The 13,928-nt window shown below is 49.2% G+C and overlaps 5 protein-coding genes and 1 non-coding gene across 6 annotated transcripts; 4 read left to right on the top strand and 2 right to left on the bottom strand.

Moving 5' to 3' along the window:
- The first annotated feature begins 197 nt into the window (after window positions 1–197).
- Window positions 198–285, top strand: TrAFT101_005608. Its single transcript has one exon. It is a non-coding gene; the product is annotated as a tRNA-Tyr (tRNA).
- A 496-nt stretch (window positions 286–781) lies between these two features.
- TrAFT101_005609 (uncharacterized protein) lies at window positions 782–3,519 on the bottom strand (the record flags this gene model as incomplete). Its single annotated transcript, XM_024904292.2, has 4 exons — window positions 782–2,596; window positions 2,651–2,968; window positions 3,059–3,442; window positions 3,508–3,519. The coding sequence occupies 4 exons, from the start codon at window positions 3,517–3,519 to the stop codon at window positions 782–784; spliced, it is 2,529 nt and encodes an 842-aa protein (XP_024757187.2).
- A 47-nt stretch (window positions 3,520–3,566) lies between these two features.
- TrAFT101_005610 (uncharacterized protein) lies at window positions 3,567–3,923 on the bottom strand (the record flags this gene model as incomplete). Its single annotated transcript, XM_066127536.1, has 1 exon — window positions 3,567–3,923. The coding sequence occupies one exon, from the start codon at window positions 3,921–3,923 to the stop codon at window positions 3,567–3,569; it is 357 nt and encodes a 118-aa protein (XP_065983647.1).
- Window positions 3,924–5,183: 1,260 nt separating this feature from the next.
- On the top strand, window positions 5,184–7,909 carry TrAFT101_005611 (uncharacterized protein). The gene is made up of 2 exons (XM_024904291.2): window positions 5,184–6,148; window positions 6,228–7,909. Exons 1-2 carry the CDS (start codon window positions 5,725–5,727, stop codon window positions 7,703–7,705), a joined length of 1,902 nt encoding a protein of 633 aa, XP_024757186.1. The 5' UTR covers window positions 5,184–5,724; the 3' UTR covers window positions 7,706–7,909.
- A 391-nt stretch (window positions 7,910–8,300) lies between these two features.
- Window positions 8,301–11,524, top strand: URE1 (Urease). Its single transcript, XM_024908665.2, has 5 exons — window positions 8,301–8,428; window positions 8,494–8,580; window positions 8,707–9,893; window positions 9,982–10,873; window positions 10,947–11,524. The coding sequence occupies exons 1-5, from the start codon at window positions 8,408–8,410 to the stop codon at window positions 11,265–11,267; spliced, it is 2,508 nt and encodes an 835-aa protein (XP_024757185.1). The 5' UTR covers window positions 8,301–8,407; the 3' UTR covers window positions 11,268–11,524.
- A 276-nt stretch (window positions 11,525–11,800) lies between these two features.
- Window positions 11,801–13,917, top strand: TrAFT101_005613 (uncharacterized protein). The gene is made up of 3 exons (XM_066127537.1): window positions 11,801–12,367; window positions 12,428–13,753; window positions 13,821–13,917. Exons 1-2 carry the CDS (start codon window positions 11,879–11,881, stop codon window positions 13,121–13,123), a joined length of 1,185 nt encoding a protein of 394 aa, XP_065983648.1. The 5' UTR covers window positions 11,801–11,878; the 3' UTR covers window positions 13,124–13,753; window positions 13,821–13,917.
- The last annotated feature ends 11 nt before the right edge of the window (window positions 13,918–13,928 follow it).

Below are 13,928 nucleotides of genomic sequence, written 5' to 3' on the forward strand. Positions count from 1 at the left end.
ACCACTCCGACCAGCAGTAATATTGTACAGTTACTACAGCATATTATTCAGCCCCACGAAGAATACCACAAACCTAAGCACAAAACCCACCAGCAACTCCTTCCACCCCACATAGGTAAGCACCGTCCCGCGTTCGAATCCTTACTTCGTCGTAAGCTTATATACCGTTTACCCACGACCCCTAATAACTCTTCTACCTCTGGGTGGTCTAGTTGGTTCATGGCGTTCGACTGTAATGGATAACATCTCATCGAAAAGTCGGCGGTTCGATTCCGTCCCCGGAGAGTAAATTCTCACCGGAGAAGAGTTACCTTTTTTTGCTCTCTTAGACTAGAGAATTTTTTTTTTCCCCTTCTCTTTTTAATATTGTTCCCTTTGGTATTATTCAGTTTTACTTTATTCTCTCTTCTCTTCTTTTATTTCCTCTTGGGCTGGCCCGTTGAATTTAATTTTTCGCTTTGAGTGTCAGCGATAGTCTACCTCACCTTAAATATGTTCTGGTAAAAGAATACGACAAGAGCACGCAACACCAAAATACTATTCAAACTCTTTTACTTTACAAATCCAATGCTCACTTTACCAGTTAAATTGTTTGGCTTATCGTATATAAACTTGATTCTTTTTATTTTCCTTCTTAGTACTACAAGCATGAAACACTCCTAATTTTGTCCCCTTTCATACAAGATTGAGTATCATTCTCAAATTCCTTGGGTAAAGTGTTGGACGATACCCCTTGACTCAATTTTTACCACCTATCCATCTAAATTTATTTATCAATCTTTTAAATGGTCAGGCTAGTGATGTCGCCTCCTCCAATGCGATCAAACTCAGGAGTAGGCGGGGGCAAATTCTCAGTCTTGGTGCAGATCCAGCAGCTAGCATACATGTTTACGCGATCGATGCATGCGCCATCAACTCTGGAGCCGTGGCACTGGGCAGTGAACCCATGTGCTTCAAAAACCTTGATATACCAGGGGCTTAAAGCAGACGTACGAAGCAGGACACGGCCGCCCATCTTGAGCGCCCTGTTGAGTTTGCTAATCTGAGCAGCCGCCGCTTGGGAGCCAGTGTCAAACCAGTCCATGCTGTCCATAATGACGGCGACAGTAAGAGTTCCAGGGGTAATACGAGCAATGACCTCTTCAAGCTCATCAGTGTGGATGCGAAGGCCATCCAAGGCACCCCGACGTGAGAGCTTGGCATGAACCTCGGGGCGGAGATACTCAGGGTGGCACTTGCGTGAAAACTTGCCGTCCATACAGACGTAGTAGTAGGGGTTGTCAGTACCAATGTGAGTTTCTTCGGCAACGGGATCTAGCGTGTTGACCATGTAGTGCCAGATAGCATGAGAACGAGTGTTCTTCGCCTTACCCTGCTTCACTAGGTCAGAATCGGCATGGTCTTTCTCAATCATCGCGAGCTGATTCTTGGGAACACCGAGAGCGGCCCAGAGGAAACTTTCTTGCGAGACGACCAAATTGCAGATGAGTTTAGAGAGTAAAGCGGGACGGATCTTGTTGCGCCACATCTCTCGTTGCTCATTCAAAGTTCGAGATTCGAGCAGCTTCTTGACGGCAGACTTCAATCCAAAGATACGGGAGATCCAGCGGAAAGCGCGAATGGCGTGGCGGGAGCCACCAGTGTCGTAGAGACCGTACCCCTTATTGTTCTGGAAGACGTGGACGTTCTTGAGCCAATATTGGAATGCACGGCCAGAGAGATGAGGAGACAGCTTGGTAAGGAGCAGCTCGCGGAAGTTAGAGTGCTTTCCATCGCCAAAGATCTTCCAGAAATCCTCATATGGAAGAGCCGTATAAGCGGCAGCCTTGAGCTCCAGAAGATGGTTCTGAGTCGGGTTAAGGTCAACAGCGTGAACACGAGCAGGACTCTGGGCAAGGTAGGAAATGATGTTGTCTCCAGCAGAGGTGATGGCAAGGATCTTATCATCAGGACCAAGCTTTAACAAGCGCTCGTCAACGCGGGCATCCTCCCATGTGAACGCATAGATGTATTCATCATTGAATTGGGTGTGCTTCTGCAGCCTGTCATCATAATAGATCCGCCAGTGGTGGTTTTGATAGAAGAACGAGGGAAGAGGTAAGTTGGCAGACAGATTCTCAACGGCAGTGATGAAGGCCTTGGAGCGAATCTCTGGTGCAGATCTCTCAATCGCACGAGTCAGAGCATCTCCTTGGTTTGCAGGGTACAGGTAGGGCGATTCCGTGGCCAACGCATCAATGCGCTCAATAATTTCATGAGGCAAGCTTGATGCCGAAAACGGCTTCTTTTGGCATCCAACCCAGACATAGTATGGGATGTAGCCGAGAGTGCGGTTTCTGAAGTTGAAGTTGAGAACGGTACCAAACTTGTATTCGAGGTAATCACGGCGGCCAGGCTCAAGACCAACACGGTCAATGTCAAACCAGGCGCGCCAGAAGTTGCGGGATAGCATATTGACATGACGATCTACAAGGCCACCTGTGTAGTTGCGGAAAGAGTAATCAATCTGGTTCTGGACGTAGAAGTCAACCACTCCCAGGATACCATGAGGAGCCAGTAGCGAGTTCACAGAGTCAACCACAGAATAGTAATCCGGCTACACGAGAGTCAATATATTTTTCAATGGAGCAAAACTATATCAAGGACTCACAATCATGGACAAGCTGTATGAAAAAGTGACCAAATCAGCGCCACCATAGTCTTGGCGCTGCTGGGTGAGATAGCTGAGCGCAGGAGATCTTGGGGCGACTTGACGGCCGGGCATGTCAGCTTCGTAATCTTCCAGGCGGAACTTGCGAGCGTCTTGGCAGACAACTCGAACATTTTTCCAGCCAAGTCTCTCAAAACGCTTCTTTGCTACTTCGCAGAGAGACGGAGAGAAATCAACGAGGTAGACGCTGGAGAAAAAAGTAGGGACATCGACGAACTGCGACATGGCTTCAATATTCCAGCCAGTGCCGCCGCCGACCTGTTTTGATGTTAGTTTAATTGTCTTATATCTGCATCCTCTTCCAGTGCTTTGCTACCGGGGATGAGATCAAACAATGGATTGTCTTACATCAACCCAGATACGCTTGGTCCTGTTGCCGTCAGTAGCTGTCTCGGCTTTCGCCTCAAGCTGGGCGGCGACAAGGGCCAGCATGTCTTCGCGACCGCGAAGAAGGACCTTGCGAGTGGCATCATAAGCCCCGGCCTGCTTCTTGTAGAAGCTCTCTAGAGCGTCCTGCTGGGAAGCCTTGGAATCGCCCTGATGGGGTTTGATGAAGCAAGAATAGAAAAAAAGGAAAAAAGAGCTGATAACGCCAGGCGTATCGTTTTTTTGCCCGGTACCTCGAGAGGCAACCAAACCGGAGATGCAAAGGCCACCTAAGACGGAGGCTGCTATTCCAGCATATAGAGGATTAATCTCGTTGCCAAAAGGCAAGATGTTAATGTTACCACCCTAGGAGGCGAAAGGCATTTAGCATATTGATTCATAGATTGTAGATTAAAAGCAGTGAGAGATACAGGAAAAGCCATGATATTCTCTCATTTTACTTATTGAGAGAACAAAGTAGAAGTATTGATCACGGGCTAAGGATCGGTGTTGAATCCAGCAATGAAGAAAGGTTGAAAATGACGAGAAGATAAAACTGAGAGAAAAAAGTTCCAGGAAAAGGAGCAGGAAAGAACAGGATAAATACACGAGGGGTTTGGCTTTGCCCATGTACACAATTATAAGCATCCAGCAGCTCAGCTACAACTACACCCACTGCCATATTGACCGGAAGCGAGCTCCTTGGGGTCACACCAGACATACCAACCCACCTTGGAGTGCGGGCAGCAATATCTTTGGATACCTTATCCTTGAGCAACATTGGGTTAGAAGCGCATATCCCCGGCCGTACTGGGCATTCAATTGGTGAAAACCAGCTCGTTGACATAGGAGCGAACACAGTACGCCGTAAGAGCACACTCTATACATTGACTTCTCAGCAATTCTGCGAATATCACATGCCAAAAGGTTCCTGTCAACGAGGATAGAGCGCAGGGGCCTCCACTAAAGTGTCAGGGATCATCGTCTTGTGCAGCAGCTTGCGACTGTCTCAAGCAATGGGTAACGCGCGAACAGGAGGTGGAAATCGCGGTTCGAACGTATTGGCCAATGACTGAACCACATGCTTGGACAGAGAGCTGCGCCAGGGTAGCGTATTGTTGGGCCATACACGTGCAAATTGTTGAGGCAAGCAAAGAAGATGCTCCATATTCTATCCCGTAGTAACGCCATTGGGTGGTAGCTCCATGCGGTACATAATTCCAGGGTCTGGATGGGTCAATGATAGTACCTTGTTCGTACACTTAGGCCACCTAGCACGATCAAGCGAGCACTTCCCCTTGGATAGCTCCGTGGGTAGCATTTGCAATGCCGTATTTTGCCTACGGCTTCATCGCGAATAGTTCTAGCTGCCTCCATGTCAGCGGGGCACCACAGGAGTGGGGGTTACGTGTGTGGATGGACTTCAGATGCCATTGGGATTCCCGTGGGGAGTCACGACAGATCCGGCTGATGTCATGGCTATAATTTGCCCGCACGGCATGGTTACATTTGTAGCTGCAGTTGCCATTGCATTGCTTCGGAACAAGTGGTTTGGCAAGTAGAGCCAGTTGGGTAATGGAAAACTCTCAGGATGCAGCGAAAGCGCACGCAGTCTGGAGCACCATCCGGCTCCATCCAGCCACAATTGTGGCATCTCCTAGTTAGTGACGGATGATACCGGCAGAATACGCCCCAGGGTCGGTCCTCAATGGCCCCGTGCTCCAATTCCATGCTAAGATTGACAGTCCCTGGATTCTGGCGCCCAAGTCAGCAAGTCAGGTCCATCCATCCACACACACTCAGGCTATTTGCGTAGTCCAACTAGTGTCAGGCAAGTGGAGTTAGTACCTGTCTGGGGAACCGCCAATCAAGCATAGCATCCACAGCACATGCAACGGAGAGCGAGGCCCGTAGGAACACTCCGCCATGAGAGGTAGGCTGATATTATGGACATATAAATGATCGTCATGGGATAGTTGCCACCGGGCGCTAGCTATCGACAGCGGTTGGCGCAGAGTGTGTCAAGCTGCCTGCTGTCTGCCTGCATCTGAGCTGCCAAAACGCGGTATTGAAGGTTGCCGAAAGAATTTCCTACAACTGGTCAGCTCCCACCAAACAGCGAGCAGTAAATCCAGCGATGCAATAGGGTAGGCGTTGACAAGCCTCAGCTGTTGATGCTGTCTTCAGATGGTGGGGTAGCTACACTTGCCAGAATCGCTGAGCTGAGCTGAGCGTGAAGTGAAGATTTGGCTATGCTTCAAAAGATGCATTAAAACCGTATGCTGCTGCATGCTGGCATACAAATAAAAGCTATTGTATCAAAACGAACAATAAGCTACTCCTGTTGAATTATTCAGTGCTCATGCCATCCATGTGCCATTCTGCGCAGGCTGTGTTTGCGATTGAGACATTACGTAACCAACATCCGGAAAAACCTGTCTTCCGAGCGCATCGCCTCGAGATCACGACACCCCATTCATGACGCTACTTTATGCACTTACATGAGCCTTGGACGCGCGACAATGGGCTTTTGTTCCATCGCAGGCAACCACAGTGCAGGGCTTCACTCGTGAGATCCAACGCCGGCATCTTACAAACCTGCAGCGTTATCCATGAATTAATAGCACTTGCATTCTAACGTCGCCATCATGCCTCCCGCATCTGGGCAGAAGGGCACTGGCAAGAAGAACTCGGCCGCCATGCAGAAACAGAGCCGAAACTCAACGCCGGTCCCGGCCCCAGCATCGGCCCTTCCACCACAGGAGTTTTACGACCCAGATTATCTCGATACTAGAGTCATCTTGTTTTCGAATCTTACGTTTGACAACCTGGTGGACCAAAGCGCCTCCAGCGCTCCGGTTCCCGAGTCGCGGAGTGTTGACGCCATGCTTGAAAAGCTTAAGACGCTGATCAATATCATGGAAAAACGCTCCACTTTTTATGACCGAGGAATGAGATATCTCGCGGACGAGCGGAAAAAGCGTCCCGAGGATATGCGTATCGACGTGCGGGACCAAGATTCGAAGAAGTCTAAGCACAAGAGGAAGAAGGGCACCGATACCGCAGGTGATGGTATGTTTCTGCACTGCTATACCCGATCCAGCGAGCGCATGGGTATTCGCATGACACGACACTGACCGTATGCAAATAGAACAATCCTCTCCGCTAAGAGATCCAAAGCGAAAGCACGCACGCGACAATGATGACGCCAGCTCCTCGCTCTCCCCCATTGCAGGAGGAGCATCTCCCAACGCCATGGAAACCGACGAGAAGCCCAAGAAAGAGGAAGAAGAGGAGGAAGAGAGTTCAGAAGATGAAGGAGCACCTCCAAGGCGTGAACTTCCTCAAGCGCAAACCTTTGGGGACGATCCATCGACATTTCCAGACCCCACTGTTTACGAAATTTTACCTACATATGAGGGTATGCCCGACGAAGAAAGAAAGAAGATTTACTCCGTCGCCGTTTACCCCAAGAGCGACCTTGCCGACTTGATTGCTGGCGATCCCCCGGACAAGGACTTTAGTAATACGAAACCGAGCAGTCAAATCAACTTTTCAACATTTTCAACATATATCGATCCGTATTTCCGCCCATTCTCTGAAGAAGATTTGGCGTTTCTGCGAGAGCGTAGTGATCGCGTATCGCCCTTTGTCATGCCAAAGCGTGGCAAGAGACATTACACCGAAATTTGGGCTGAAGAAGACGGCGCCATGTCAATCGACTCACCGCAGCAGAATCGTGACAAGCTGCCTCCAAACCAGCCTCGTGGCACCATCGATAATATGAATGATAACGTAGCTGAGACGGATGCGCTGTCCATCGGCCCCCTTGCGACGCGATTATTGCAGGCACTGCGCCCTGAGTCGCGAATACCGTCATCTGATGATAAGCCCACCACTAACGGTATTACAAATGGCGACGTCAGCATGAATGGAGACATTAATGGAGACGAACCGAATGGAGTTGCAGAGGATAAATCAAGCCCGGTACCCCCGGCTACCTTTATGACCGAGTCATCTACGGAAGCATGGAAAAAGGCTACACATCCAAAGCTTGAATATGCCCAGGTTGAGGAGCGGCTTAAGCAGGAGCTTCGTCATATTGGCTTTCTCCCACAAGAAGGCATTGAAACTGAGTATGACGGCCACTTTGACGACGAGGTCGCGGGCAGACTGCGGTTGCTGCAGGCTAGACTCAAAGAGCAGATGCTCGTCAATGGTGCGCGCAAAGCGCGGCTGATGGATTTGGTGCGTGAGCGGATGGCTCATCAAGAATACCAAACCATTCTTGAGGATCTAGATTCGCAAGTCAATGCCGCATATCTGAAGCGCACGCGAACGATGGGGAAGAGCAAGAAGTCTAAGCGCCCCGGAGGTGCAGGCGGTGGCAGCCATTTTGTCGGAGGCGCAGCAGGCATGGCGCGGCCAGGAATAGGAGACCTGACCAAGACGCTGATGGAGCGGCGGAGGAGATGGATAGACACGATAGGATCTGTCTTTGACGACGAGAATTTGAACAAGGTTCCACGAGTCGAGGACCCAGACAGTTCCATCTTTAAACCTGAAGAAATGGCTGAGCTTATAAAGAAGGAGAAGGATCAATGGGACGACGAGATTGAAGAGGAGTAAATTTGAGATTATTCGGAATGGCTTTTCTAGGTGTTTGGAAGGCTGGCCTTGGTCTTGTTAATTTTGGGCGGCCTTGGGGGCATGACTTACAGAAGTATTGATTTATTGTACTGGCGTTGGGAGGCTTTGGATTGGCTTGCGCAAGTCGGGCAAAGATAGATATCATTATCCAATGTTGAGCAATTGAAACTTCCTGGTTACGAGGAATGTTGGCTCTCTTTTTTACACTGGTATTTCTTTATGCAGGTGACGACGCTTTTGCAATGACCTGGATGCTATATATGAGGCATCTTGGCAAATAGTGAGGCCGAGTTAGGACTTTCCTAGAATCTCCTTTGTGGAATCAACGATTTGCACAACCACGATATTTGCAAATCCATCTTTCTCATCGCTTGTAGTAAGAAGAGCGCTGGACGTCAATGCCGTGTTGAAGCTATTAGCAGCTAAGGTGTCTAAGCTTAGAATGACAGGCCTAGCTCCTGGGTTGGAAAGATAAAGGCGAACAGAGAGGTACGTAACAGGTACCGCCCGTATCAACCGTCCTTATCTATCGACACTGAAGGTTCAGCGTCAACCATCGCTCTGCGGGGAAAAGCTGCATGACAGCTCAAGTTTTATTTTGCGACCCCGGATGGTAGGCTTTTGTCTTTCTTATTGCTCCCATAATTCCATAACTTGTCCTATCTGAAGCTGGGTGACACAATGCACCTGGTACCAAAAGAGGTGCGCCGGACACTGTCCTCTCCTAAGAGCTATAGTGGATCTCGCGCCTAACCATCAACGTACAGCTCGACAAGCTCGTCATCTCGCAGGTGGGCTTTCTGGCGCAGAAGCGGCTTGCCAGAGGCGTCAAACTGAACCACAGCGAAGCAACGGTACGAAATTGGATCATGCCTCGAGCTTTGCTGCCATCATTCAGCAGCTAGCATCTTCGGCTACTGCAGCTTATACGCAGTTGATTGGTAAAAGACTACATAGCTAACTCAGTTCGCTGCTACAAGGCGCTTATTGCAAACAACCTGCACGAACTCATCCGCGATGGCAACCACAGCGTCGCAGATCTCATGGACATCGGCTCTACTATGCTGGGCCGCCGCCATGTCCAGCCCTCCGTCTGCTCTACTCTGACAGAAATCCAGGTTGAAGGCACATTCCCCATGGGCACGTATCTGGTCACTGTTCACAATCCAATCCGCACGGACGACGGTGATCTTGCTCGGGCTTTGTATGGGAGCTTTCTGCCCATTCCAGATGCTAGCCTGTTCCCTCTTGCGTCCCCGGAGGAATATGAGCCTACTTCGCGGCCTGGCGTGGTGGTGGCTGTCAAAGGCAAGATAGCGCTCAACGAGAACCGCAAGAGGGTAAAGCTCAGAGTGACAAGCAAGGGTGATCGACCTATCCAAGTGGGCTCGCATTATCATTTCATCGAGACGAATCCGCAGCTGGATTTTGATCGTGAAAAGGCATACGGGCATCGTCTTGATATTCCTGCAGGCACCTCAGTCCGATTTGAGCCCGGAGACACTAAAACAGTGACTCTTGTGGAAATTGGGGGTAACAAGGTCATCCGCGGAGGAAACAACCTCGCCACCGGAGGCCTGGAGCTATGGAGAGTCAATGATATCGTTGAAAGTCTGCAAAAGGCTGGCTTCGCACACACACCAGAGCCTTTTGCTGATTCTGCCCACATCGACGGCTTCCAGATAGATCGCGCCGCATATGCCACAATGTTTGGCCCCACGACTGGCGACTTGGTCCGCTTAGGAAATACAAGCCTTTGGGTCAAGGTCGAGAAAGATTGTACTGTTTATGGTGATGAGTGTAAGTTTGGCGGCGGCAAGACATTGCGAGAGGGCATGGGGCAAGCTTCTGGACGGCCAGATGCGGACTCTTTGGACTTGGTGGTGACCAACGCGCTTGTGGTTGACTGGACAGGCATCTACAAAGCCGACATTGGTGTTAAGAATGGCCGCATTGTAGGAATCGGCAAGGCAGGCAACCCTGATGTCATGGAAGGCGTAACGCCTGAAATGGTCGTTGGCAGCTGTACCGATGTTATTGCTGGAGAAGGAAAGATCATCACGGCCGGCGGTATTGACACTCATATTCATTTCATTTGTCCACAGCAAGCGAACGAGTCTCTGGCATCAGGAGTCACTACGCTGCTGGGAGGTGGCGTGGGACCTAGGTAAGTTGCACATGCTCCTTTCACTTACACATCTGATGCATCTACATGCGTCCTATATTTGAGGCTTTGGCTGATGTAATTCACAAAGTGCTGGCACCAATGCGACAACTTGTACTCCAGGCAAGAACTATATGCGACAGATGCTCCAGGCTTGTGATGAGCTCCCTGTGAATGTTGGTATCACTGGCAAGGGCAACGACAGCTCCCCAGGCGCCCTGCGTGAGCAGGTTGCCGCTGGAGCTTGTGGCCTCAAACTGCACGAGGATTGGGGCAGCACACCGGCAGCAATTGATTCATGCCTCACAGTCTGCGACGAGCTCGATGTCCAGTGTCTCATCCACACCGATACGCTAAACGAGTCTGGCTTTGTCGAGTCCACCATCGAAGCTTTCAAGGGCCGCACCATCCATACATATCATACTGAAGGCGCGGGTGGTGGCCATGCCCCAGACATTATCTCCGTGGTTGAGCACCCCTATGTGCTTCCTTCATCGACCAATCCTACCCGACCTTACACTTCCAACACCCTCGACGAGCACTTGGACATGCTCATGGTGTGCCACCACCTATCCAAGGACATCCCGGAGGACGTTGCGTTTGCCGAAAGTCGAATCCGTGACAAGACCATCGCCGCGGAGGATGTGCTCCACGACCTCGGCGCCATCAGCATGATGAGCTCTGACTCACAGGCCATGGGAAGATGCGGCGAGGTCATTCTCAGGACGTGGAACACGGCTGACAAGAACAAGTCGCAGAGGGGCACATTGGAAGAAGACGCCGGAACGGGCGCCGATAACTTTAGGGTGAAGCGCTACGTGAGCAAGTATACAATCAATCCGGCTCTGGCACAAGGCTTCGGCCATATCATTGGCAGCATCGAGGTGGGCAAGCTGGCAGATTTGGTGGTCTGGGACCCAGCTTGGTTTGGCACGAAGCCGTCGCTGGTAATCAAGAGCGGACTCATTGCCTTGGCTCAGATGGTAAGTGTTTATATACACTGCTTGCTTCCGCCTCGAGACACCTTGTTCAACTAACAATATTTCAACTCTCCAGGGTGACCCCAACGCCTCCATCCCCACCGTCCAACCCATCATCGCCCGTCCCATGTTCGCCCCACTGGTGCCGCAAACCAGCATCCTCTTTGTCTCCAACGAATCCATCACCTCTGGCGCCATCGAGTCGTACGGCCTGCGCAAGCGCGTTGAGGCTGTCAAGGGATGTCGCAACGTATCCAAGCGGGATATGCGCTTCAACGATGTCATGCCTAAGATGAGGGTTGATCCGGAGAGCTACGTCGTTGAAGCAGATGGACGGGTGTGCATTGCTGAGCCAGCGACTACGCTGCCCTTGACACAGGCTTGGTATGTGTATTGATTTATATCTAGATGACAATGCTAGAGCTATTTATTAAAGTAGCTATGGAGTATTACTCTCTGTATTTAAGGAACTATAGGCCTGGGTCCCTAAACTTTTGTTTACCTCACCTCAGCTGGCGTATTTTGTAGTGCTCAGTACCTAAGATGATATCAGTGCAGTAACCCGCTTATGTTTATATCAACCTATTGAAAGCAGTCGACATGATCGGTGCATATTAGGTATTTATATATAATTAATGAGTTGTTGGATTGAGGATAAGAATATTAGAACTTCGGTGCCCAAGGAGTTAATAATAGTAGTAATTGACAAAGAAATCCTTTATAAAATGCAGCATTAGATTGCATTTAGCTTGAGTCGGTTGGTGTAAGTCAGTCATCTTGCATGTACCGATTTGCTATGGCTCTCGCAGTGGGTTGTTCTGCACGGCTACCGTCCAATAGTTGCTGCAAATTACATATGCCCTGTCGCTGTGAGATTGGGCCTAACGGAATCACGATCAGGCTGCAACGGCTTTTGTCTCTTTGACTTACTTCATACTCACCCCACTTCATGCGGCTATCAACATTTCGGAAACCAACCAGGAAAGAGGAACATGATAGGAATTCAAAATGGGGCTAAAAGACCGGTTTAAGAAAAAATTCAAAAGAGAGACGCCGACTAATAGATCCAGTAATCAAAACAATACTGTCAAGTTGGGCGATGCCCAAGAAAATGAAACGGCTCAAAGGCCCAAAGTTCGAATAGAAGATACGCCAATCAGCGAGCTTTGGAACGTGGCATATGAAAACCTACGAGAGGAGGACGGTGCTCTTATCGCCGAGTATGAGAAGAGCTTCCAGCGCAACATCGCCGCCGGATTGAGGGAAAGCCTCCATCTGAAGCCAAATATGAGAGACCAGCTGCGAACAGTCTTGGAAGAGAGAATGAACGAAGTCAGCAAAAAAGCATCAAAGCTTGGCAAAACTGAGGTCCCGGCAACAGAGGCTGTGCAGCTCATTCTAAAGATTGTAGATTCGGCCAACGACTACATCAGTAGTGCCGCGAGCGCCAACCCATACACCTCGATTGCGTGGACTGGCGTCAGCCTTATGCTTCCAGTAAGTAAAACTACGAATATCTACATGTATTCTTTCAGTTTATATTCATTTAGACGATAGCTTTTGATGAACCCATCCAAGCAAAGGGACTCTTTAGCGAAAGCGTTGGGGGACATTGCATCTCTTATCACGCAGAGTATAATGAGAGAAGAGTTTTACAAAGAGTGTTATAAACCAGGCTCGAGCAGTCATGAAACATTCCGACTATCGCACGGCCAATACATGGTCGCCTTAGAGAGCCTTTATAGGCAAATTTTAAAATTTCAAGTCATAAGCTGTTGCTACTACTCCAAAAACTCAGCTTTCCGTCTCGGTCTTGATGCTGTTAAATGGAATGATTGGCGTCAACTGCTCGCTGAGGTTCATGAAAAGAATAACAGTTTCATCGCTGTTGAAAACATCATGCGGGACATACGGCTCCACGAGGAACGCAAGGCTGCTGACGATCGGCAGCAAGCAGCTCTACATTCCTTTTCTGCTATGAATATGGAACTATCCAAGGCTAACAAAATCAAGGAAGCTGAAGGGTACACTAAACTACTGCGCTGGCTTTGCGATATCGACCCGTCCTCGATGTACAATGCTGCGCGCGATAAGCATGAGGCTGGCACATGTGGATGGCTAGTACAAGATAGTGATGAGTTCAAGGCTTGGGAAGAAGGCAAGAGCTCGTTATTGTGGCTTCACGGCAAAGGCATGTCTAGTGTTTTTGCTTATTTGAATGGCAACAGTTTATCTGCTGAGAAGAGTGGCTAAATTATCTGCAGCTGGCTCAGGTAAATCAATTTTAAGTTCTTCAGTCATCAATCACTTGCAAGACCGTCATGCCTCAAAGCCTTCAACCGCACTGGCCTACTTCTACTTCAGCTTTAGTGATCCCAAGAAGCAAAATGTTGATGGCATGCTGGCATCTCTTGTGAAGCAGATCAACTCCTGCCAGCCCAACAAACAAATACTCCAGCGTCTTGGCGATTATATGGCTAAAGAGCAGCGTCCTGATATCAAAACACTCCAAGAGGTCTTAATGACGTCCTTGGATGGGTTTTCAGATGTCTACGTTGTAATCGACGCCTTGGATGAGTGCCCGATGCTCAATGGGCGCCGTGAAAAGCTGCTTAAGAGTTTACGTTATATCCTAGCCAATGCACCTGATAGCCTCCACGTGTTTTTAACAAGCCGCAAGGAGCCTGACATTGACGTTAAGATACGTGCTCACTTGTCTGAGCCTTTGAAAATCGAAATTGACTTATTAGCTCATCGGGAGATTCTCAATCGCGATATACTCCATTATATTGATTCAAAACTGGCAAGTGAGGATTTCCAGTCTTGGCCAGAGAGCATAAAAATGCAAGCGAGAAACTCGTTAATAGATAAAGCAGATTGCATGTGAGTAATGAAATGCTTCAACAAAAGATCCATACAATGTTATTATTAACAACAGGGCGGTACCCAGGTTTCAATATGTCCAGTGTCAGTTTGAAATACTCCAAAATCTGTCATCTGAGAGCTTGATCCATAGGGCTCTGGAAAACCTTCCTGCAGGACTTGACGCAACTTATGA

The sequence above is a fragment of the Trichoderma asperellum genome, chromosome 3 (assembly GCF_020647865.1).
Source record: "Trichoderma asperellum chromosome 3, complete sequence".
Classification (NCBI taxonomy): Eukaryota; Fungi; Ascomycota; class Sordariomycetes; order Hypocreales; family Hypocreaceae; genus Trichoderma; species Trichoderma asperellum.

Coding starts and splice junctions, on each gene's coding strand:
- TrAFT101_005611 (XM_024904291.2), top strand. CDS start 5,725: ATGCCTCCCGCATCTGGGCAGAAGGGCACTGGCAAGAAGAACTCGGCC. Junction 6,149..6,227: donor CACCGATACCGCAGGTGATG/GTATGTTTCTGC, acceptor GTATGCAAATAG/AACAATCCTCTCCGCTAAGA.
- URE1 (XM_024908665.2), top strand. CDS start 8,408: ATGCACCTGGTACCAAAAGAG. Junction 8,581..8,706: donor TGAACCACAGCGAAGCAACG/GTACGAAATTGG, acceptor CGCTGCTACAAG/GCGCTTATTGCAAACAACCT. Junction 10,874..10,946: donor TCATTGCCTTGGCTCAGATG/GTAAGTGTTTAT, acceptor TCAACTCTCCAG/GGTGACCCCAACGCCTCCAT.
- TrAFT101_005613 (XM_066127537.1), top strand. CDS start 11,879: ATGGGGCTAAAAGACCGGTTTAAGAAAAAATTCAAAAGAGAGACGCCG. Junction 12,368..12,427: donor GCGTCAGCCTTATGCTTCCA/GTAAGTAAAACT, acceptor TTTAGACGATAG/CTTTTGATGAACCCATCCAA.